This window comes from Vipera ursinii, assembly GCF_947247035.1.
Source record: "Vipera ursinii genome assembly, chromosome: 1".
Lineage (NCBI taxonomy): Eukaryota > Metazoa > Chordata > Lepidosauria > Squamata > Viperidae > Vipera > Vipera ursinii.
Window position 1 is genome coordinate 8,523,079 of NC_139512.1, and position 26,231 is coordinate 8,549,309.

General features: G+C 45.7%; 1 protein-coding gene across 1 annotated transcript in view; it reads right to left on the reverse strand.

The window, feature by feature from the left end:
- The window catches only part of LOC310641351 (calcium/calmodulin-dependent protein kinase type IV-like), a gene marked incomplete at its 3' end in the record, with an annotated part of 66,578 nt that overhangs the window by 39,177 nt on the left and 1,170 nt on the right, over positions 1-26,231 (reverse strand). The window contains exon 4 of the mRNA XM_083364325.1: positions 3,353-3,431. Coding sequence (XP_083220451.1) covers positions 3,353-3,431 — 79 coding nt within the window. The remainder of the gene's footprint in view (positions 1-3,352; positions 3,432-26,231) is intronic.

The window sequence follows — 26,231 nt, forward strand, 5'->3', positions numbered from 1 at the left end:
TTCAGGCAGCCAGACAGAGGAGCAGAACCTTTTATTAGAAAATACTGGGGGAGCAATCAGAATCCCGTGGGTGTGGAATCATGACAGACAAGATGGCGGATGCAGCATTGCAATCCAAGCCTAGCCCATAAAAGGGGCTTGGATTATGGTATCACATCCACTGTTTTGCCTGTTCTGGGCCACACAAAAGGGTGGTGCTTTTTTGACCCTTTCTATCTACAGATGTTGCTGAAGAGTTACTTGTTGTTGTTGTTAGCTGCGAAGTCGTGTCCGACCCATCGCGACCCCATGGACAACGTTTCTCCAGGCCTTCCTGTCCTCTACCATCTTCTGGAGTCCATTTGAGCTCACGCCTACTGCTTCAGTGACTCCATCCAGCCACCTTGTTCTCTGTCGTCCCCTTCTTCTCTTGCCCTCGACCTTTCCCAGCATTAGGCTCTTCTCCAGTGAGTCCTTCCTTCTCATTAGGGGGCCAACATATTTAAGTTTTAGCTTCAGGATCTGGCCTTCTAAAGAGCAGTCAGGGTTGATCTCCTCAAGGACTGACCGGTTTGATCGCCTTGAAGTCCAAGGGACTCACAGGAGTCTTCTCCAGCACCACAATTCAAAGGCCTCAATTCTTTGGCGCTCAGCCTTTCTTATGGTTCAGCTTTCACTGCCATACATTGCAACTGGGAAGACCATAGCCTTGACTATACGCACTTTTGTTGGCAGGGTGACGTCTCTGCTTTTTAGTGTGCTGTCTAGATATTCCATGGCTTTCCTCCCCAGGAGCAAGCGTCTTTGAATTTCTTGGCTGCAGTCCCCATCTGCGGTGATCTTGGAGCCCAGGAAAATAAAATCTGTCACTACCTCCATTTCTTCCCCATCTATTTGCCAGGAATTGAGAGGGCAAGATGCCATGATCTTGGTTTTCTTAATGTTAAGTTTCAACCCAACTTTTGCACTCTCCTTCTTCACCCACAACAAGAGGCTCTTTAGTTCTTCTTCACTTTCTGCCATTAGAGTGGTATCATCTGCATATCTTAGGTTGTTGATATTTCTCCCGGGAATCTTAATCCCAACTTTTGATTCATCTAACCCTGCCTTTCTCATGATGTGCTCTGCATATAAGTTAAATAGGCAGGGTGACAGTATATAACCTTGCCGGACTCCTTTCCCAATTTTGAACCAATCAGTGGTTCTGTGTCCAATTCTCACTGTTGCTTCTTGACCCGCATATAGGTTTCTCAAGAGACAAATAAGATGGTCTGGTACTCCCATCTCTTTAAGAACTTGCCACAGTTTGTTGTGATCCACACAATCAAAGGCTTTAGCATAGTCAATGAAGCAGAAGTAGATGTTTTTCTGGAACTCTCTAGCTTTCTCCATGATCCAGTGTATGTTGGCAATTTGATCTCTAGTTCCTCTGCCTCTTCGAAATCCTGCCTGTACTTCTGGTAGTTCTCGATCCATTAATTTGTGACCAGCTATTTTACGAGTATGGCCTTGGAACAGGAGTTCCACAGTTTGCAAAGCATTTCTGGCCATTTTAAAATGTCACACACCCTTCGGCAATAATGAGAGCACATTTTGGGCACTTGGCAACTGGCTTTCCTTTGTGACCCAGTGTTGTGATTTTGTGTCAGCCTGTGATCCTGGCAGCTGGGTCCAGGGAATCAGGGGAGGAGGAGGAGGGGTCTGGGGAGCCATCAGAGGAGGAGGAAGGCTCTGATGAGCTACACGCTACAGGACTTACAAAGTGAAGAAGAACCTGGCCCCTCCACTCATGATCAAGCTGACAGCCAGCTGTGCTGGGAGGCTGAGTCGGACTCGGAGGAAGCATAGATGGAAGACCTCAGAGACGCTCGTAAATGCAGACAGGTCATACGAGTAGGTCAGAGGGAGGCAATGGGGCGACTCCAGGGGAGAAGGAGAAAGCAGTGAGAAGCCACGCCTTGGGGGCTGCATAACAAAAAAGGAATGTGTGGGCAGGGCTGGTTGCTGGAGGCAACCGTTTGCAAAGAACTTCAGTGTCAAGAGATCATGGTCTGTTTATTTTGCCTGTGAGTTATTTCCTGTTTGACTCGTGGTCCGTTTTGCTTTTGGAAAAGTGTTTTGTTGCTTTTGTTTTTTGGGGTTTATTTTTCCAGTCTACTGTTAAAAGAAGGGTTGTCTTTGTGAAGTAACAAGGACGTACGTAGGCTGGGAGAGAACACCCAATTGCAATATCCCTCAGATCACAGTTTGTGACTTCCTTGTTGGTTTCTGGCAAAAAACAGAGCAAGAACCCCTCATTTCAATCCTGAGCTACAAATATTCTCCTTTTTCAGTATGTATTGGTTCATTTAATGACCACAGTGAAAAATGGCAAAAAAATGGATCTGGTCATGTGGTTGCCTCAACGTATGACTGCAATGACTTACAAATGGATTTCTGATCCCAACTGTGGTCATAAGTTAAGGACTACCTGTATTGCCATGCAGTGTAAACTGCTCTAAAGTTAATCTGGAGCAAGTTGCCACTGTTTTTACAATGGTATATCAATTTCTTGGGAGACTGGTTGTCCCCCACTGCAGAAAATCATCCATGTTCCTCTGTATTCATATTCTCCCCTAGGCTATTTTGTAAGGAACACGGAAAAACACGAGAGAGTCAGTTTGGCCTAGTGGTTAAGGCACAGTCTAGAAGTCAGGAGTCTGGGAATTCTAGTCCTGCCTTAGGCATGAAAGCTAGCTGGCTGACTTTGGGCCAATCATCAGGAAACAGTGAGTTCTAGTTCCACCTTAGGCATGAAAGCTGGCTAGGTGACTTGGGCCAATCACCAGGAGCTGTGAATTCTAGTTTCATCTCAGGCATGAAAGCCAGCTGGCTGACTTTGGGACAATCATCTGGAAACAGTGAGTTCGAGTTCCACCTTAGGCATGAAAGCCAGCTCATTGACTTGGGCCAATCACCAGGAGCTGTGAATTCTAGTTTCATCTCAGGCATGAAAGCCAGCTTGCTGACTTTGGGCCAATCATCAGAAAACAGTGAGTTCTAGTCTGCCTTTGGCATGAAAGCGGCTGGGGGATGTTGGGTCACCCAAAGCCTCTCAGCCCAATCCACCTCATATGGATGTGATTGTGGGAAAATAAGAGCACCCTTTACACCAGGCATGTCAAACTCGTGACGTCACGTGACGTCGCACGATGTATCGTGACTTTTTCATCATTGCCGGCAATGGGGAGGGCGCGGTTTCGTTGTGATGCATCCGGCCCGAGGGCCAGCAGATTGGCATGCCTGCTTTACACTGTCTTGTCTTAGTACAAATTAAGGCAGGATACAAAGCTAGTAAAAAAAAGTGTGATGGAAGGAAGAGATTTACACTTACCGTTTTCTTCAATATTTTGGCAGCATACTGGACCTGCGATCCTTTCTCTTCGCAACTGTAAACCACAGAGGTGGCCCCCCTAAAACAGACAAGGATCAGAAGTATTGTCCCCAAAACCAAGACTGGAATCACACACACAAATGGACACACAAAAAATATGACTGATTAATATTAATCTATAACCCCCCCACACACACACAAATAAAGGAAATTATAGATCCATCATAACTGTGCATTTTCAATATCTGGATTTGGTGCGCACAATCTCTGTCTGGAGATAATCTATTTTTGACTTGACTTTTTCTGGGTCCTTCCTGCTGCTATGTTGGATTTTCTAACCATTCTTCAATCAGAAGAAAAGGTTTCTCCCTCAGCCCTGAATCAACACTTAAGCAAAATCAGGATGACCACAGGGCACCAAGGAAAGTGAGCCCGTCAAAGACTCTGGAAAGGGTGCAGAAAAGAGCAAAATAAAAAAAAGATTAGGGTCTGGAGGCTAGAACATATGAAGAATGTTTTCAGGAATTGGGTATGTCTAGTTTAATGAAACCCCTTCATGGATTACTGCCTTGTCGTGGCGAAGGGGCTTGCGTAATTCAATGAAGCTATGAGCTATGCCGTGCAGGGCCACCCAAGACGGACAGGTCATAGCAGAGAGTTCTGACAAAATGTGATCCACTGGAGAAGGAAATGGCAACCCACTCCAGTATCTTTGCCATGAAAACCCCATGGACAGTACCAAAAGGCAAAACGATATGATGCTGGAAGATGAGCCCCTCAGGTCAGAAGGCGTCCAATATGCTACTGGGGAAGAGCAGAGGGCTAGTACTAGTAGCGCCAGAAGGAATGAAGCGACTGGGCCAAAGCCGAAAGGACGCTCAGCTGTGGATATGTCTGATGGTGAAAGGAAAGTCCGATGCTGTAAAGATTTTTTCTCCATAGGAACCTGGAATGTAAGATCCATGAATCAAGGAAAGCTGGATGTGGTCAAACAAGAGATGACAAGACTGAACATCGACATCTTAGGAATCAGCGAACTCAAATGGACAGGAATGGGTGAATTTAATTCAGATGACCATCAGGTATACTACTGCGGGCAAGAATCCTTCAGAAGAAATGGAGTAGCCTTCATAGTCAATAAAAGAGTAGGAAAAGCAATACTGGGATATTATCCCCAAAATGACAGAATGATCTCAGTTCGAATCCAAGGCAAACCATTCAATATCACAGTAGTCCAGGTCTATGCCCCAACCACCAGTGCTGAAGAGGATGAAATTGACCGGTTCTATGAAGCCCTACAGCACCTTATAGAACTAACACCAAAAAATGATGTCCTTATCATCATGGGGGATTGGAATGTTAAAGTAGGAAGCCAAAAGATAATCAGAATAACAGGCAAGTTTGGCCTTGGAGTACAAAATGAAACAGGGCACAGGCTGATAGAATTTTGTCAAGAGAATACGATGGTCATAGCAAACTCTCTTTTCCAACAACCCAAGAGACGGCTCTACACATGGACATCACCAGACGGTCAACACAGAAATCAGATTGACTATGTGCTCTGCAGCCAAAGATGGAGGAGCTCTATACAGTCAGTAAAAACAAGACCAGGAGCTTACTGTGGCTCAGACCATGAGCTTCTTGTTTGCAAAGTTTAGGCTTAAACTGAAGAAAGTAGGGAAAAGCACTAGGCCACTCAGGTATGAATTAAATCATATCCCGGTTGAATATTCAGTAGAGGTGACAAATAGATTTAAGGAATTAGATCTGATAGACAGAGTGCCTGAAGAACTATGGACGGAGGTTCGCAACATTGTACAAGAGGTAGCAACTAAAACCATCCCAAAGGAAAAGAAATGCAAGAAAACAAAATGGCTGTCTGAGGAAGCTTTGCAAATAGCTGAGGAAAGGAGGGAAGCGAAAGGCAAGGGAGAAAACGAAAGATACGCCCAATTGAATGCAGAATTCCAGAGAATAGCTAGAAGAGATAAGAATGTCTTCTTAAATGAACAGTGCAAAGAAATAGAAGAAAACAATAGAATAGGGAGGACCAGAGATCTCTTCAAGAAAATTGGAGAGATGAAGGGAACGTTTAATGCAAAAATGGGCATGATAAAGGACCAAAATGGTAGGGACCTAACAGAGGCAGAAGAGATTAAAAAGATGTGGCAAAATTACACAGAAGAACTATACAAGAACAAGCTTAATGTCCCTGATAACCACAATGAGGTGGTCACTGACCTTGAGCCAAACATCCTAGAATGTGAAGTGAAGTGGGCCTTAGAAAAGCTGAGCAACAACAAAGCTAGTGGAGGTGACAATATTCCAGCTGAGCTATTCAAAATCGTAAAAGACGATGCAATAAAAGTGCTACACTCAATTTGCCAGCAAATTTGGAAAACTCAACAGTGGCCACAGGATTGGAAAAGATCAGTTTACATTCCAATTCCAAAGAAAGGCAGTGCCAAAGAATGTTCAAACTATCGCACCATTGCACTCATTCCACATGCTAGTAAAGTTATGCTTAAAATCCTACAAGTTAGACTCCAGCAGTATGTGGATCGAGAATTACCAGAAGTACAGGCAGGATTTCGAAGAGGCAGAGGAACTAGAGATCAAATTGCCAACATACACTGGATAATGGGGAAAGCTAGGGAGTTCCTGAAAAACATCTACTTCTGCTTCATTGACTATGCTAAAGCCTTTGATTGTGTGGATCATAACAAACTGTGGCAAGTACTTAAAGAGATGGGAGTACCAGACCACCTTATTTGTCTCTTGAGAAACCTATATGTGGGTCAAGAAGCAACAGTGGAGAACTGGACACGGAACCACTGATTGGTTCAAAATTGGGAAAGGAGTCCGGCAAGGCTGTATACTGTCACCCTGCCTATTTAACTTATATGCAGAGCACATCATGAGAAAGGCAGGGTTAGATGAATCAAAAGTTGGGATTAAGATTCCCGGGAGAAATATCAACAACCTAAGATATGCAGATGATACCACTCTAATGGCAGAAAGTGAAGAAGGACTAAAGAGCCTCTTGTTGTGGGTGAAGAGAGAGATGCAAAAGTTGGGTTGAAACTTAACATTAAGAAAACCCAGATCATGGCATCTGGCCCTCTCAATTCCTGGCAAATAGATGGGGAAGAAATGGAGGTAGTGACAGATTTTATTTTCCTGGGCTCCAAGATCACCGCAGACGGGGACTGCAGCCAAGAAATTAAAAGACGCTTGCTCCTTGGGAGGAAAGCCATGGCAAATCTAGACAGCACACTAAAAAGCAGAGACATCACCCTGTCAACAAAAGTGCGTATAGTCAAGGCTATGGTCTTCCCAGTTGCATGTATGGCTGTGAAAGTTGGACCATAAAAAAGGCTGAGCACCAAAGAATTGAGGCCTTTGAACTGTGGTGCTGGAGAAGACTCCTGCGAGTCCCTTGGACTGCAAGGCGATCAAACTGGTCAGCCCTAAAGGAAATCAACCCTGACTGCTCTTTAGAAGGCCAGATCCTGAAGTTGAAACTCAAATCCTTTGGCCACCTAATGAGAAGGAAGGACTCACTGGAGAAGAGCCTAATGCTGGGAAAGATCGAGGGAAAGAGAAGAAGGGGACGACAGAGAATGAGGTGGCTGGAGTCACTGAAGCAGTAGGCGTGAGCTGAAATGGACTCCAGAAGATGCTAGAGGACAGGAAGTCCTGGAGGAACATTGTCCATAGGGTCGCGATGGGTTGGACACGACTCCGCAGCTAACAACAACAACAAAGTTTAATTGGTGATATGATAGCTGTGTTCCAGTATCTCAGGGGCTGTCACAAAGAAGAGGGAGTCAAGCTATTCTCCAAAGCGCCCGAAGGCAGGACAAGAAGCAATGGATGGAAACTAACCAAGGAGAGAAGCAACCTGGAACTAAGGAGAAACTTCCTGACAGTTAGAACAATTAATCAGTGGAACAACCTGCCTCCAGAAGCTGTGAATGCTCCAACACTGGAAGTTTTTAAGAACAGACTGGACAGCCATTTGTCGGAAATGGTATAGGGTTTCCTCCCTGAGCAGGGGGTTGGACTAGATGACCTTCAAGGTCCCTTCCAACTTTATTATTATAAAACTTTTATTCATTAAACATGAAACTCAATCAACTGAACACTCAAATTGACTGGCACTGATGGTTGACACGGGTTGCTGCCAGCATCCTAGGTATCAACCAGGTATCTCCTTAAAATGTAAGATGTTCCGAGTAGCACAGTTTTTTGTAGCTTTGCTGGAGTTATTGCAGGAAGCTGCAATTTCTTGATGTATTTTGCAAAGTTTTTGGACATAGTTCCCAGTGCCCTGATGATAATGGGTATCACTGTTAAACGTTTCATCCATAATTGCGCAGTTTCGATGGCCAGGTTGCGGTATTTCGTAATTTTTTCCAGTTCTTTTTCTTCGACTCTGGCATCTCCTGGTACAGTGATATCAATCAACTGTACGCTTTGGTTCTCTAAAATTGTGGTATCTGGCGTTTTGTGTTCCAAATGGCAATCTGTCTGTATTCGGAAGTCCCACAAGATCTTCACCCTCTCATTCTCGACTTTTTCCACCCTACGTTCCCACGCTTTTTGGACAGAGGCAAGTTGTATTTTTTACACAATGCCCAGTGGATTAGTTTAGCAACTTGATCATATCTAGCTTTGTAATCAGTTTGCGTAATTATTATTATTGTTGCTGTTATTATCAACTGTAGCAAAGAAGGGCGTAATATGGGACAAAATTCATTTAATAGCTGTCTTGCATAGCAATAGAAATGTTGGGCTCAATTGTGGTCATATGTCGAGGACTCCCTGTATCTCAGTCCACAGAAGGATGGGTGTGGGAAGACTCTTGGAATGGACTCTCCTTGTTTTCCAGAGAATAAAAGGAAATGTAGCAAGGAATACATTCAGACTTGGAAAAATTCTGTTAATACAGAGTTCCCCAACCTTTCTGGGTTGGCAGCCCAGAAAGGGGGGTGGGTGGGGGAAAGAGAGGATGATTTTGTGGGAGGGGCAGCCGAGGGAGGCCCTGAGCGCCTGTGATGCTCACTCGAGTGAGGCTGTGCGTGTGCGCACACCAGCCGGGCACTCACACAACCCGGTTGGGAATAGGCCGGGGACTGGTAGTGGGCCATGGCCCACAGGTTGGGGACCCCTGTTGTTAATATAACCTTAGAATGAAGATAGAGTTAGTCAGTGCTTTTTTTAAAAAAAAAAGGTGCCAGAACTCAAAGGTACTGTCACTGGGAGCGATGCCGGTGTCTTGCTACGGTGTCGTCGCCCGTCCTTTGCACCCCCACCACATGCTGCGGGGATTCCCCTCCACACAGCCACCGTGGGGATTCCTCTCCCTGAAGTTGCCACGCCGCGGCCCGTGCTGAGCCCCCACCCGGAGCTGCTCCGAACCCCGACCCAGAGCTGTGTTCCTCGTGGCAGTGGTCTCCGGCACCAAACAGCCGCTTTCCAACCACATCCAGAAAAGTTTGTAACGAACATTGGAATTCTCAAGGCCATGTTTGGTATTTCCTGGAAGGAAAAAGCAATCCCTGCTGCGTTACTGATCCCAGAGAAGCATTTGCATGTATGCCCGGCCACCCTGTTTAGGGTGACCCGTTCCCTTTTAAATCAGGGGATGGGGTAAGATCCCTTGCAGGTACGGGCTGAGGAGTTTAGTCAGCATCTGCTGGACAAAATCGCTCAGATTCGGACCGGTCTGGACTCTGACTGGGCAGTATCTGACGAGGGGGAAACGACGGGTCTGGCTGATATTATTTGGGAGGAGTTTGACCCTGTGACGCCGGATGAAGTGGATAGGATCATGGGTAGATTGAGTACCGCCACATGTTTGTTGGACCCATGTCCCTCCTGGCTGGTTTATGCAGCTCGGGAGGTCACACGAGGCTAGTTCCAGGCAGTGATTAATGCTCTGAGTGAAGGGTGCTTCCCTGCCGCCTTGAAGGAGGCGGTGGTGAGGCCCCTCCTCAAGAAACCTGCCCTGGACCCAGCCATTTTGAATAACTTTCATCCTGTCTCCAACCTTCGTTTTCTTGCGAAGGTTGTTGAGAGTGTGGTGGCACGGCAACTCCCGTTGGTCCTGGAGGAAACTGAGTATCTGGATCCATACCAATTGGGTTTCAGGCCCGGGTACAGCATGGAGACAGCATTGGTCGTGCTGGTGGATGATCTCTGGCGGGCTCGGGATAGGGGTTATTCCTCTGTCCTAGTCCTATTAGACCTCTCAGCGGCTTTTGATACCATTGACCATGGTATCCTGCTGCGATGTCTCCTGGGGTTGGGAGTGGGAGGCACTGTTTTACAGTGGTTCTCCTCCTACCTCTCGGGCTGTTCACAGACGGTGTTGGCAGGGGGGCAGAGGTCAACCCCAAGGCCCCTTGATTGTGGGGTGCCCCAGGGGTCGGTCCTCTCTCCCCTCCTGTTCAACATCTATATGAAGCCACTGGGCGAGATCATCCGTGGCTTCAGGGTGAGGTATCATCAATATGCTGATGATACCCAGCTTTTCATCTCCACCCCGAACCAACCCAGTGATGCCCTCGACGTGATGTCCCGGTGCCTGGAAGCGGTACGAATCTGGATGGGGAAGTACAGGCTCCAGCTCAACCCGGCCAAGACCGAATGGCTTTATGTATCGGCATCTCGTGTAGTCCAAGATCTTCCATCTTTGGTTATGGGGGGAGAGGTGTTGCCTCCCGTTGATAGGGCGCGCAACTTAGGTGTCCTCCTGGATGCACGACTCAGTTTAGAAGACCACGTTGGAGTCGTGGCCAGGGGGCCATTTGCACAGGTTCGCCTGATGCGCCAGTTGTGACCCTATCTGGACTGAGATGCTTTACGTACGGTCACTCATGCGCTCGTCCCCTCCTGTGTAGATTACCACAATGCTCTCTACATGGGGCTGCCCTTGAAGACCACCTGGAGGCTTCAGCTGGTGCAGAATGCGGCTGCGCGGGTTGTGATGGGAGCATCCCGATACTCCCATATTACATCCCTCCTGCGCGAGCTGCATTGGTTACCGGTTGCCCTCCGGGTGAGATTCAAGGTGCTGGTCCTTACCTATAAAGCCCTACATGGCTTAGGCCCGGGTTATTTGCAGGACCGTCTGCTGCCAGGAACGATTTCCCATCGCCCTGTGCGCTCGCACAGAGAGGGCCTCCTCAGGGTGCCATCAGCCAGACAATGTCGGCTGGTGACCCCCAGGGGGAGGGCCTTATCTGTTGGGACACCTACTTTGTGGAATCAGCTTCCCTGGGAGCTCCGGATGGCCCCAGACCTTCGGTCCTTTCGTCGTGACCTTAAGACATATCTTTTCCAATAGGCCGACCAGGACTGATGATAATGGGGTTTTAATTATGATTTTAAATGTTTTTATTGGTTTTAGTGGGACTTCGACATAATTTAATTCCTTTTTAATATTTGTATTTATTGTATTTTATTGTTGTTAGCCGCCCTGAGTCCTTCGGGAGATAGGGTGGCATACAAGTCTCATTATAAATAAATAAATAAATAAATAAATGCAGGTATCCTTAGGGTGCCATAGTTTTGGGTGAGAAATATTGGTTGCAAAGTTGGCATTTCTGGATGTAATACAGATCTTTTGGACTTATTTTTGTTTCTTTGCATGTTTGATATTTTTAAAAAGGCATATGCTACTGACTACTCTTATGCACATATGTAACATCTTTTGAAAGACTGTGACTAAACAAAATTTTAATGTTCAGATAATACCACCCGAAATTATTTTAGCCTTTTTAATAAATGTTGTTATTGATGTTAAGCTCACCATGGAAAATATCATATATTGTTATGTATATCCTAGGTTAATTATTTAAAGACTGAAGTGCAACATAACTAGATTCTAAATTATCTATTTTTCAAAACACACAACAGTCCAAAGAGTAAAAGTAAAGTCCAAATTAAGAATATTTCATTCTTAAGAATTGTTTAATTTAAAATGGTTCAGTGGTTATAGATTCAAAATAGTTTTCAAGGGTGTACAAAAGATACTATTTTTTTCTAGCATCAGCTAAATTAGACATATTACATTGAGAAAAATGTATCTCATTTCTTTCCTGTTACCTTTATTGATTTCATTGCAGAGATGTTAACATAGGAAATAAGATTATTTTGTTATCTAATTTTACCTTCCAAAAGACAGAAGCAGATGAAAAATGTGAGGTTCTTTCCTGTTGACTTTTTTGAATTAGCTGTTTTAGATTCTAAAAGTTTAGTTCCCAAAAGAAGTAACTTTGTAAATAATTTTAATGTCCTCCTTTAGTGCAGGGTTGGCAACCTTGGCTCTTTTATGATTCAAGGACTTCAACTCCCAGAATTCCTGAGCCAGCACAGCTCAGCTTGGAAACCTCTCTCTTTCCCCTCAGCATGGCTGGCTCAGGATTTCTGGGAGTTGAAGTCCACGAGTCATAAAAAAGAGCCAAGATTGCCTACTCCTAAAGCCAATAGAGGGAGGGGTTTTTTTGCACAAAAAAAAGGTGCTGGAATGCAGTTCTGAGCATTCTATGAGAAAAAAAGCCCTAGAGTTAGCACAATATTCACTATTGTGAATATCTCAAAGGGCTAACGCAGGGGTAGGCAACCTTGGCTCTTTTATGACTCGTGGACTTCAACTCCCAGAATTCCTGAGCCAGCATGGCTCAGCTTGGAAACCTCTCCCTTTCCCCTCAGCATGGCTGGCTCAGGAATTCTGGGAGTTGAAGTCCCCGAGTCATAAAAGAGCCAAGGTTGCCTAACCCTAGGCTAACGTTAACCTTTCAAGTATGAAAGCGTTCCCCCCCCCCGTCCTTTTACTCTCCGGAAAACCTGGGGAGTGTCCCTTCCTTTCGCAAAGCAGAAGGGGAGGTAAGAGAAATGGTCACTAATCCCTTTCTAATCTCCTGTTGCAGGGAGATGCTGACAAGATGGGGTCCAAAAAGGCAAGATGGCAGCCATTACAGTGAAATCAGAATGTCACCTGTTGTTGTTGTTTTTTTACATGCCCTAATATACTTTTAGATACAGGTGATCCTCGACTTACAACGCCCAGCTGAGCCCAAAATTTCGACTGCTAAGCAAGACAGTTGTGAGGGGAGTTTTGTCCCATTTTACAATCTTTCTTTCCACTGTTGTTAACTGAATCACTGCAACTGTCGCCGTGGGAATGCTGCAACGGTTGTAAGTTGAAAAGCAGTCATAAATCACATTTTTCCGGTGGCCGTTGTAGCTTCGAACAGTCACTAAGCGAACAGCTTGTAAGTCAAGGACTTTGCGGTATATTGCTTGTTGACAGGAAGCAGATCTGTCACTGGAATTCTTAGAACGCTATTTCTTCTTAATAAATCTTGCTAAGGAGACTCTGAGGGTTTGCCAGGAAAACCAATTACTTTGGGTTTTATGCAGAAGCCGAGTCAAATTTGGGCATTTTAAAGCACTTTTCTGAGATCAAATCCAAACCGCTTCACAGCTTCAGGGCACAGAAGCCACATTAATTGTATACCTAAGTGGTGTTTGCTAGATCCAAAAATCCTGCAGTACAGAATGAAATTCCCCCTCCTCTTTCCTCACAGAAGGATTTTTTCCCTTCTGGCTTCCTTTGGTAAAACTCTTCTAATTAAAATTGAAACGCTCCAGAGCTTTAAACGGTTAGGCTGCTTTTAAGACCAAAGGCACTACTAGAGGGCTGTGACCTCTGTCAAGTACAGCAGTTCCCAGAGAAATAAACCTGGTAAATTTATATCTACACAGACATGATATCCCAGATGGGATATCTAGGATGACCTGATGGAAAAAAAACTCTCAGAGGCCCCAAAATATCTTTTATATACATGGAGCAAAGTTTCCTTTTAATGCGTGTCCCAACAGGATACACTACATGAAGCAGTCACAATTCATTTCTGCCCCGTGTAGTGCATTTTTTCTGTACTCCATTTCAATAGAAAATGGTGCGACTTGATTAGTTTTAAAAATTTCCATACAGGGAGTCCTCGATTTACGACCACAACTGAGCCCCAAATTTCTGTTGCTAATTGTTAAGTGAGTTTTGCCCCATTTTACGACCTTTCTTGCTATAGTTAAGTGAATCATAGCAGTTGTTAAGTTAGTAACGTGTTTGTTAATGACTTTGGCTTCCCCATTGATTTTGCTTGTCAGAAGCTTGAAAAAAGGTGGTCGCAAGATGCTCGGATGCTGCAACCGTCATAAATATGAGCTGGCTGCCAAGTGGCTGAATTTTGATCACGTGACCACGGGGAATGCTGCAATTCTCTCCAAGTGTGAAAACAGCCTTAAGTCACTTTTTTCAGTGCCGTTCGTTGTAACTTCTAACGGTCACTCAATGAGTGGTTGTAAGTCAAGGATTACCTGTATTCTTCTCTACTGCATTTCAGTAGAAAATGAGGTAGTTTGGTTAGTTCTTGGTGTAATGTGATTAGTTTTTTTAAAAAATAACCACATTACTACTCCTCTGCACAGCGTAAATTTAATATATACAGTTGTTCCTAACTATGAAACACATTGCTCCTGAAAAGCACGAAAAATATTGCCTTCTGCAAAATCTCCCATTTGAGATTGAATGGAGACACACTGCTCATATCGATAGTCCTCAGTTTACAACCATAATGACCGTTGTAAGTTGTGATGGCCATTAAGCAAGTCAGATAACAGCATCATATTTTAGGACACCCTCACTTGTGCTAGCGCCACGGCCATAGGCACAAAAACAGGATGCTGTGCCATGGGGTGCGAAAACAGGCTGCTGCTATGCTTCAGGGAGTGAAAATGGGATGCCACCATGCCTTGGGGCGCAAAAATGGGCTGCTGCCATACCACAGAGTGCAAAAACTGGCCGCTGCTACACCACAGGGCACAAAAACGGGTTGCTGCTGCACCGTGAGGCATGGAAATGAGCTACCACTGCACTGCAGGGTGCAAAAATGGGTACCACCGTACCACAGGGCACAAAAATGGGTTGCCACCGCACTGCAAGGTGAAAAAATGGCCACCGCCGCACCATGGGGCGCAGAAACAAAGCACTGCGCCACGTAAGAATGGGGCAGAGCTAATGAGTATCACGTGGGTGCTAGCCCCGCCCCATTTGCAGCATGTGCATGCTTGCGGCCCCGTGTGCACACATGCGCGTGTAGAATGCTTCCCCCTCCCTTTTCCACCGGTCCGCCAACCAACAAAGGTTGGTGACCTCTGACTTAAGAGAGTGCTGTAAAGCACTATGAAGCAGTATAGAATAGAACACAGGTAGTCTTCTATTTACAATGGTTCATTTAGTAATTGTTCAAAATTACACCGGCACTGAAAAAGTGACTTATGACCATTTTTCACACTTATGACCCTTGCAGCATCCCCATGGTCACAAGATCAAATTTCAGATGCTTGGCAACTGACTCATGGCTATGACGGTTGCAGCGTCCCAGGGTCACGTGATCCGCTTCTGTGACCTTCTAACATGCAAAGTCAATGGGGAAGCTAGATTCACTTTACAACCAGATTACTAACTGCTGCAGTGATTCACTTAACAACTGCAGTAAGAAAGGTCGTGAAATGGGGCAAAATTCACTTAACAAATATTTCACTTAGCAACAGAAGTTTTGGGCTCAATTGTGGTTGCAAGTCAAGGACTACCTGTACTTCATTGGGCCAGGTGTGATCAGACACACAAAGCATTTGTCTCTGGTGCAGAAGCTCTCAGTGTACATGCAAAACAATAGAGTAATAATAATCATAATAATGATACCAATAAGAGGAAGTAGTAGAGAAGATGACAAGGATAATAATAATAATGCTGTAGCCATACCATTTGGGTAAATATACTTAAGACATAGGACAGTACTGTGGGAATTAGGTGTGATGACACGAGGGGACAAATTTGTCCCCGTGTCTAGTTGTTTTGGCAAGCAATGCCCTGTAGTGGCGTCTCGAGGGGGAGGAATTGAAATAGTTTATGTCCAGGATGTGAAGGGTCTGTAGATATTTTCTCAGCCCTCCTTCTGACCCTTGTAATATACATATTCTCAATGGAAGGCAGGCTGGTTGCAACTGTTTTTTCTGCAGTCTTCATTATCTGTTGAAGTCTCTACCTATCCTGTTTGGTCGCTGTGCCGAACCAGACAGTTATACAGGTACAAATATAAGCCTAAATGCTACTGCTATTGCTATGGTCACTGAAATTACAACTCGTCCCTTCTGCTTCAGAAATAAGATCAGGAAAATTAGAATACCAATCTCCAGAAGGAGCCCTTCCACGCATCCCTCACTCCGCACAGAATGCCTGTTGCATGAATATACTACGTATGTGTATTTTTACTCTGTTCGAAAGCGTCCCTCAATTCAAGGGTGGCCTTTGGCAATTTAGCGGAGACAAACCTGAGTTTTCCTGGCAAAGGAAAAGGCACTTGGTTCTTGCGTGCAAAGGGGATATTTGCTCCACCAGAATCTTACAGCTTTATTCTGCTGGGTTCCCAAACGACTGATCAGATCGGACTCAGCTCCACTTTCTGAGTTTAGCAACGACTGGGTGCTTGCTGTCACTAACTGGGATTGCAAGCAGGGTATAAATCAAATCTGTAAAAGGTAAAGGTTCCCCCACACATGTGTGCTAGTCGTTTCCGACTCTAGGGGCCGGTGCTCATCTCCGTTTCAAAGCCGAAGAGCCAGCGCTTGTCCGAGGACGTCTCCGTGGTCATGTGGCCGGCATGACTGGACGCCAAAGGCGCACGGAACGCTGTTACCTTCCCACCAGAGTGGTCCCTATTTTTCTACTTGCATTCTTACGTGCTTTCGAACTGCTAGGTTGGCAGAAGCTGGGACGAATAACAGGCGCTCACTCTGTTACGTGGCACTCGGGATTCGAACCGCCAAACTGAGGATCTTCTGATCGACAAGCTCAGCGTCCTAACCCACCGAGCCACCGTGTCCCTCTAAAATCAAATCTGTAAAGAATCTCAAATCTTCATCATGGATTTTATATAGCTGCTTATCTCACAGATGGGCCTCTGGGCAGCGTACACACTTAAAACAACAGAAACCAAAAACAATCAAAACAATGAGAACAAAGCCATTAAAACCATTAAAAACTATAAATAGAAAAGAAAGAAGCAAACCAAGAACTCACAAGAGAGTGTATCTCGCCTTCAACACAGCCATCTCACAGGATCCATACAGGTGGACTTTGACTTATGAGAAGGCTGAGCAACCGCACAGCTACAACAGACTTTCCTGAGAGTACTTACAACCCAGTTCCTAGGTTACGACAGCTGCCCTTCTCCTATAGCAGGGGTGTCAAACTCAATTTCATTGAGGGCCACATCAGCATTGCGGTTGCCCTCAGGGGGTTGGGTGGGTGTGGCCTGGGTGGGCGTGGCCTACTGGGTGGGCGTGGCTAGAGTGTGTGTGGCCTACTGGGTGGGCGTGGCCAGCTCTACATCGTTGGCATCAAGGGTGCCTATGGGGGCCTGGACAGGAGTGGGGCAGATCTGGGGGTCTCTGGCAGGAGGAGGGTCTCTGGGCCAGGGCCAAGGCAGTGGGGGCCGTTCCCTCACTGTTTCCAGGATGGCTTTGCGGGCCGCATGAAACCACTTTGCGGGCTGGATCTGGCCCCCCCAGGCCTTGTGTTTGACATGTCTGTCCTATAGTCACACAACCACATTTCACAATGGTTTTGCTGAAAACAAACGTTTACTTCTCATTTTGGGAAAAAACGGCTCATTGTGAACCACTCATTCTCTTAACACTTGTGGTGTTTGCTTAATGATCACTGCAAAAAAAGATAGTAAAATAGCCACGATGGGCAGGCTCCATTACAGTCATAAGTCTAAGGTCAGGACTACCTGAATTTCCATGGGAACCCCGGGGCCAATAATCAGTGATGTCGTAATTTCAAACGGTCACTAAACTAACATTTATTTATTTATTTATTTATTTATTTTATTGCAATTATATACCGCCCTTTCCCTGAGGACTCAGGGCGGTTTACAGGGAATTAAAAATCAAACATACAAAAGTTAAAAACCAAGTTAAAAAATATTAAATCAACCCTGTACTATTAAAAACCCCAATTAAAATGAGTGTCTCCTCAGCCTGGGCCCGAGAGCTCAAAGAGCCAGGTCTTCAGGCCTCGGCGGAATGATCGGAGATCGGGAGCAGTCCTCAGCTCCACCGGCAGCTGGTTCCAGAGGGCAGGCGCCCCCACTGAGAAGGCCCTATCCCTGGGTGTCACCCGCCGGCAATCTCTTACCGGCGGGACCCTGAGCAGACCCTCCCTGTGGGAGCGCACTGGGCGAAGGGCGTTTGATGCCGGCAGCAGGTGTTCCCTCAAATAAGTAGAGGACCATCTGTACTTTTGCCTGGTGCTGGTTTTGTGTCTTTTGTATTTTTCTTTATTTTATTTTTATTGAAAAGTTTTAAAATACATTTTGGAATACAAAAAAAACCCCTCTCCCCGTCCCCTCCCCCCAGCCCTCCCCAACCCTCCCCTCCCCTCCCCGACTTCCCAGAGCTAAATACAGGGTAGAAAAATACAAACAAACATAATCTAAAATATGCAAACAACAATAAAATATTAAATTCTATCGCACTTTAACTCTTAATAAAGTAACTACAAACTAATTATACATCATATAAATCCGCTACTTATTCAAATGCTAAGTGAACCTTTTTAGTCCCATATTTATTCTGAATATAATCAATCCATCTCTTCCACTCCACAGTGTATCGCTCATCTCTTCCACTGTGTATTTTTCTTTATTTTTTAAATGGTTTAACAATTCCAATCTGCTAGGAGTTCCTGAGAATTGTCTATATATACACTTAATAAATTACTACTACTGTATTATGAATGATTACCCAAGGTCATACAGGCAGTCCTTGACTTACAACGTTCGTTCAGTGATCGTTTGAAGCTATAATGGCACTGAAAAAAGTGACTTAGGAACAGGCCTCACACTTAGGACCACTGCAGGATCCCCATGATAATGTGATCAAAATTTAGGTGCTTGGCAATCAGAATGTATTTATGATGGCTGCAGTTTTCTGGGATAACATGATCACCATTTGAGAATAAAAAACCCAGTTTTAGGCTCTTTTGTATTATCAGTAGAGGTCAGGTGCAAACACCCAGACTATTTGATTGTTCTCTCCCTGTTACACAGGGTTTTCCCTAGACTAGCATCTTTTGCCTGGGAATGACCAGATAGGTATTCAAAGGAGCTCAGATCTAGTCCTTTTGTGTTTATGTGGCGAGTCCAGACTGATTCCTTGCTTGACCCCACCTCCCCACTTGGGATGGTTACATTCCAACAATAAAGCTCGGACCAATCTCACCTCCTTTAAGCTGAACTTAATTCCTTGTGCCTTCATAGACCAGGGGTCTTCAAACCTGGCCCTTTCATGACTTGTGGACTTCAACTCCCAGAAGTCCTCAGCCAGCGTGCCTGACTGAGGAATTCTGGGAGTTGAAGTCCACAAGTCATAAAAGGGCCAAGCTTGAAGACCCCTGTCATAGACCAGTGTTTTTCCACCTTAGAAACTTTACACTGTGTGGACTTCAACTCCCAGAAATCCCCTTGCTGGCTGGGGAATTCTGGGAGTTGAAGTTTACACTTCTTAAAAGTTGCCAAGATTGAGAAACACTATCTTAGACCATGCCATTTTCTTGGCCGTGGTATAGATGCAGAGTCCCACTATTTTCCAGATTTTGTTTTTAAATTTCCCAGTCTAGCCAACAATCCCATGATTTCTTAGTGGTCTTCCATCCAAGTACTAACCAGCTCTGACTCTGCTTTTGGTGTTACTAAGTTCAGTCTAAGTAGACCAGATTCTACCGCCTCCACTAAACCACAAAGTGTTGGTGGGAGAAATCACAGTCCCAGGTCAATGGTTTTAGGGTCCGTGACCCTAAACCTGTTCCTCAGCATATTTCTTAACCGAGCATTTCCCAACTTCCTTTTTCCACAGCATAGGTGTCAAAGATTGCATCATGTGACGTATCGTGACATATTGCAATGTTTTTTGCCTTTGCGGAGCCGGGGTGGGCATGGCCTGCGTGTGACATATCTGGCCCGCGGGCTGCCAGTTTGACACTCCTGTTCTACAGTGTGTCAAGACTACAACTCCCAGAATTCCTAGCTGCACCGGCCAAAGAAATGCCCATCCCGGCTGAGGAATTCTGGGAATCCTAATCTCACTTTTTCACTTCACTTTTCACTCTATCTGCAGATTCCGAGGACCTTGGGGTTTTTGTTTTTTTTTTGCTTTCCAGTGTTAAAAGCACTGAAGCCAGATCGGAGGATTGGGGGAAAATTAGCCACTTTAATCTGAGAACAGTTTTTTGGCAGCACTTTCAAAGAAAACCCACCCCACCACACACACAGGAAGACTAAAATAGCAGCATTATGGAACAGCAGCATCCACGCTACATATGTTCTGTTTTTGCCTGCTAAGAATAGTTGTGCTTTTCTACCTTTGCATCCACCCAATTTCATTAAAGGCAGCCCTATCTGGATCAGAGGGGGATGCAAAATTAGATTCCCCACCCCCACCCCCTATGAAATTCACTGCCCCACCCCCCCACCCCATCCTGCCAGATGTTTTGTTGATGTAACATATGGGGGAATCCATTTATGGAAACCATGTCCTAGATTTGATTTCATTTTTCTTTGATGTAAGACAGCTGGAAAACGTCTGCAAAATAAAGCTCTGCTGACGACGAAGACGAGCATGGATATCTTCCGTTGGATTATTAGACAGATGAAGCCACGGGAAAAGTATCAAATGAGAAAACAGCGCTGATTTTCATGGCTTAGTAAGAGGCAGGCAGGAGAGTTGGCCCAAAACAGAAAGACAAACGCCACCACCAAGAGTATTTTGTTAATCTAAGGGACAAGATGGGTCCACAAATTGACCTGAGGCTTAACTCACGATAATCCCTAATGGAAAGAAACACCATAGAACATAGAATAATAACAGAAGGGACCTTTTAGTCCAGACATGTCAAACACAAGGCCCGGGGGCCGGATCTGGCCCGCGAAGTGGTTTCATGTGGCCTGTGAAGCCATCCTGGAAACAGTGAGGGAACGGCCCCCACTGCCTTGGCCCTGGCCCAGAGACCCTCCTTCTGCCAGAGACCCTCAGATCTGCCCCACTCCTGCCCAGGCCCCCATAGGCACCCTTGATGCCAACGATGTAGAGCTGGCCACTCCCACCCAGTAGGCCATACGCACTCTAGCCACGCCCACCCAGTAGGCCACGCCCACCCTGGCCATACCCACCTGGCCCCCTGAGGGCAACTGCAATGCTGAAGCGGCCCTCAATGAAATTGAGTTTGACACCCTATATACCCATGGTGGCGAACCTATGGCACGCATGACACAGGTGGCACGCAGAGCCCTCTCTGTGGGCACGCGCCCCGTCGCCCCAGTCCCGGGCCTTCAGCTGGGTTTTATAAAAGCTTTTCGCTTTAGGCCTCCACCGCCGTGTGCCAAAAAAAAAAGGTTCAATCAATCAATCAATCAATTTTAACTTCTCGTTGGAAAAAAAAAGATCTCGCCAAGTTGGAATTGATTGATGGAACTTTTTAGTCCCACCCAGTCTGCTATTACACTGCAGCCACGCCCACCCAATGGGCCACACCCACCCAATGGGCCACACCCACCCAATGGGCCACACCCACCCAATGGGCCACACCCACCCAATGGGCCACACCCACCCAATGGGTCACTCCCACCCAATGGGCGACACCCACCCAATGGGTCACTCCCACCCAATGGGCCACACCCACCCAATGGGCCACACCCACCCAATGGGTCACTCCCACCCAATGGGCTACACCCAACCAATGGGCCACACCCACCCAATGGGCCACACCCACCCGGCACCTGATGATACATAAGTGAGTTTTGGGTTGCAGTTTGGGCACTCGGTCTCTAAAAGGTTCGCCATCACTGCTATATACCATTTCACACAAATGGTTGTCCAGTCTCTTTTTGAAAGCCTCCAGTGATGGAGCACTCACAACTTCTGAAGGAAAGGTATTACATTAGTTGATTGATCTCACCGTTAGAAATTTTCTGCTTAGTTCTAGGTTGCTTCCCTCCTTGGCGAGTTTCCATCCATTGCTTCTTGTCCTGCCTTCAGGTGCTTTGGAGAATAGCTTGACTTCCTTTTCTTTGTGGAAGCCCCTGAGATATTGGAACACAGCTATCAGGTCCCCCCTCGTCCTCCTCTTCATTAAACTAGGCATACCCAATTCCTGCAAGTGTTCTTCATATATTTTAGCCTCCAATCACCTAATCATCTTTGTTGCTCTCCTCTGCATTCTTTCTAAACTTTTTTACATCGTGGCGACCAAAACTGGATGCAGTATTCCAAGTGTGGCCTTAAAGCCATTATAAAGTGGTATCAACACTTCACGTGATCTTGATTCTATTCCTCTGTTAATGCAGCCTAGAACTGTATTGGCTTTTTTGGCAGCTGCAGCACACGGCTGGCTCATATTTAAGTGACTGTCCACTAGGACTCCAAGATCCCTCTGTTACTACTATGGAGCCAGGTACCATCTATACCAGACATGTCAAACTCATGATGTCACGTGATGTCACTGCTAAGCTTGTAAGCCGCCCTGAGTCTTCGGAGAAGGGCGGGATATAAATGGAATTAAAATAAATAAATAAAATAAATGTCGCTCAACATATCAGAGCTTTTTCACCATTGCCGGCAATGGGGTGGGCGTGGTTTCCCGGTGACGTGGGCCGGCAGTTTGACACCCCTGTGCATTTGGTTTTTCTTGCCTAAATGTAGAACCTTACTTTTTTCACCATGGAATTTCATTTTGTTAGATAGCGCCCAGTGTTCAAGTCTATCCAGATCCTCCTGTATCTTAAGCCTATCTTCTGGAGTGTTGGCTATTCCTGCCAGGTTGGTATCGTCTGCAAATCTGATGAGTTCCCCATCTATCTCCTCGTCCAAATCGTTGATGAAGATGTTGAAGAGCACTGGGCCCAGAACAGAGCCCTGGGGCACCCCACTACACACTTCCTTCCATGTAGATGCAGTTCCATTGAGGACCACTCGCTGAGTGTGGTTGGTCAGCCAATTATGAATCCATCTGGTGGTGATGCTGTCTAGCCCACATTTTTCTATCTTATCAAGTAGAAGGTTGTGATCTACTTTATCAAATGCCTCTCAGGTTGGTTGCTCACATCTCAGTCTCCCAAGCAAGAGTACTATGTGAGTTCACAGGTATAGAATAGGTGGCACCTGGCTCAACAGCAGTAACCGAGCGGGATCTAGGAATCCTAGTGGACAATCACTTAAATCTGAGCCAGCCGTGTGTGCTGCAGCTGCCAAAAAAGCCAATGCAGTCCCAAGCTGCATCAACAGATAGTATCAAGGTCACATGAAATATTAGCACCATTCCTTCAGGAATAGGGCGGTATACAAATTGAATGAATGAATGAATAAATAAATAAATAAATAAATAAATAAATAAATAAATATACTGCTTACAGAGTGACTTGCAACTACAAATTGAATAAATAAATAAATAAATAAATAAATAAATAAATAAATAAATAAATAAATATACTGCTTACAGAGTGACTTGCAACTAATCCTTGCATGACCGCTGCAGCATCCCCATGGTCACATGATCAAAATTTGGCAACTGGTGTGTATTTGTGACAGTTGCAGCATCCTGGGGTCATGTGATTGCCCTCTGCGATCTTCCCAGCTGACTTCTGTCAAGTCAATGGGGGAAGCCAGTTTCTCTAAACCAGAGGTCCCCAACCATTTGGGCACCAGGGACCGGTTCCGTGGAGAGAGGTTTTTCGGCGGACCGGAGGAGGCGAGGTTTTGTGTGCTGCCTGCATCCCACGGATGGGGCTTTGCTTGTTTGTCCGGACCAGTTGCTGGCATGCTGCGGACCGAGACCGGTCCACAGACCCGGGGCTTGGGGACCCCTGCCCTAAACAACCAGATGATTCACTTAACTGCAATGATCCACTTAACCACCACGGCAGAAAAAGTCATAAAATCAGATACGGCTCCCTTAACAACTGCCTAGCTAAGCAATGGAAATTCTGGTCCCTTCGTGGTCATAACTCGAGGACTACCTGCACAGAGGCAGAAGAGTATTGGGGGCAAGGGGACAAACAAAATAATTCTCGGGAGGCTCCTAAGACCCACTGTTTGTTGAAGGAGATGTCAGGAATGGCGCCAGGAAAGCAATGGGACTGTCCCCCCAACCTCTCTAATCTCCTTTGATGCTGCACCCTTCAGGATCGGCAGCTGTTCTACCCCCTCCCGACTTTCCAGAATTTCTAATATACCACAAAGAGCACTGAGCATGCAGACTGATGCAGCCTCAGGGTCTTTTCCACACTTAAAACGGCCCCAGGAAATCGGCTTCTTCCTTTGCACAGCATCTTATACCAATTGCACGTCACACCTACTCACTTTTCTACACCGAACTCCCTGCCCAGCTGTGGGAGTAGGTGGGCCAGCTCAAGTCCTCCAAACAGCTCCAAGTATTATAATTTCATGGATGGGCTGCCTCTGATGCTTGGGCAGGGTGTTAGAATGTAAAACCCAGGCAAAAAAAAAAAACCCACACGCATGAAGAAGTAAAGGTTTGGTCCGTTTGATTATTTCAAATACCAAGTCACATACTGAAGCAGAAGTGGGCATTTTACAGTCCCTGGGCTATATCTGTCCCTTTGCCTGTTCCTGTCCAAGCCCGTGTGAACTGCTTTTATACGGAAAGCAATTCCCATTCCTTTTCAATGTACGTATGTGCGTGCATGCACATTCACACACATTCACAGCCCTATTGGTTTGGTCCTCAGCTACAATTCCAGTTTCTCGTGTGGCCCGTTGGGAAAATTATTTGCCCACCCCTGCGTTGAAGGGATGTCCCCCTTGCATGCAGGACTTGGGCTAATATTGTTCAAGGAAGCCTTTGCAAAATAAACAAAATAAGCACTTTACATACGGGAGTACTGTAAGAGCCATTTTGAGATGTGTGGACTTCAACTCCCAGAAAACCCCAGCCAGCAATCACATGTCTCTATCAGCGATTCTCAACTTCAGCTAGTTTAAGATCTGTGGACTTCAACTCCCAGAATACCCCAGCCAGCAATGCTGGCTGAGGTATTCTGGGAGTTGAAGTCCACACATGTTAAACTGGCTAAGGTTGAGAAACGCTGATAGACTTTTGATGGGATGTCCTGGCCGAGATTTACTGCATTCACATCTGTATTCTGCCCAAGGTTGTCTGCAAGGTATGGTCAAAAAAGTCAAGATGGTGTCTGCAACTGAAGTCCCACTTATTTTTATATGTGACCCTTCCGCTTACTTTGAATACTTGAACACGGCAAAGGAGATCATCCTCTAAGTGTTTTATCTATCTGCCCGGGGTTGAGATTGAGGATTTAATGTGAGATTTCAATGGCCCTCTGCTCTCTTCCCCAACTACGGGGATGAATCGGAAAGCTTTCCCTGCTGTTGTGATTTTTAAAGGGGATGCCCAAAAGGAAGAATTTGAATTCCACGGAAGGCAATCAGTGTCCCTGTAATTTAGCTTATTTTTAATTGAATTTAAGTGAAACTGGTGCGTGTAAAAGAACAGGTGGGGCTCAGGTTGTAACTGCTATGTTTATTTTTTTGACATTTCCCCCCCTAATTCTTCTACCTGCTTGAAGATGATAATCAAGTAATAATTTTTCAGGGTTAGGTAAAGGTAAAGGTTCCCCCGCACATGCGTGCTAGTCGTTTCCAACTCTAGGGGCCAGTGCTCATCTCCGTTTCAAAGCCGAAGAGCCAGCGCTTGTCCGAGGACGTCTCCGTGGTCATGTGGCCAGCATGACTGGATGCCAAAGGCACACGGAACGCTGTTACCTTCCCACTGTAGTGGTCCCTATTTTTCTACTTGCATTTTTACGTGCTTTCGAACTGCTAGGTTGGCAGAAGCTGGGACGAGTAACAGGCGCTCACTCGGGATTCGACCCGCCAAACTGCCGACCTTCTGATCGACAGGCTCAGCGTCCTAACCCACTGAGCCACCGCGTCCCTTTTTTCAGGGTTAATGAGCATTAATTCATCCCAAACATTTATAGAACTCTGCTTCCCTGAAATTTCAGATTTGTTCCACTGACTGAAGTACATGAGCTTATCAAGGACCGCTTAAAAAAGCAGAAAACTGAAGCTGGGAATTTTGGAACAACCAGAGCAAAAATAAAGAAACACAGACCCAAGCAGCTGCACAGAGTTCAAAAACGTTTCAACTTGTATTTCTTTTGTAGGGGGGGGGCTGCTTCAGCGCAACTGCGCCTGCCATTGCTAGCCATATAGTAGACTTACAAACATTTAGTGACCCTTCAAATTTAACAACAGCCCTGAAAAAAGTTGACTTAGGACCACTTTCCACACTTACGACCGTTGCAGCATCCCCACGGTCACGAGATCAAAATTTGGACGCTTGGCAACTGGCTCCTATTTACAACGGCTGCAGTGTCCCTGGGGTCATGTGGTCACTTTTTGCGACCTGACAAGCAAAGTCAATGGGGAAGCCAGATTCACTTAACAACCCTGTTACTAACTTAACGATTGCAGTGATTCACTTAACAACAGCAGCAAGAAAGGTTTAAAATGGGCAAACTCACTTCATAATTGTCTCACTTAACAACAGAAATTTGGGGCACAATTGTGGTCCTAAGTCAAGGACTACCTGTATACCTTTCCAGGAAATACCACAATTTAAGAGTCAAACTCTGCAGGTGGAATCCAGAGAGAGATCTTATCCTTTTCTTCTTTTTCTTGAGCAGAAAAGAATCACCGTTCTTTT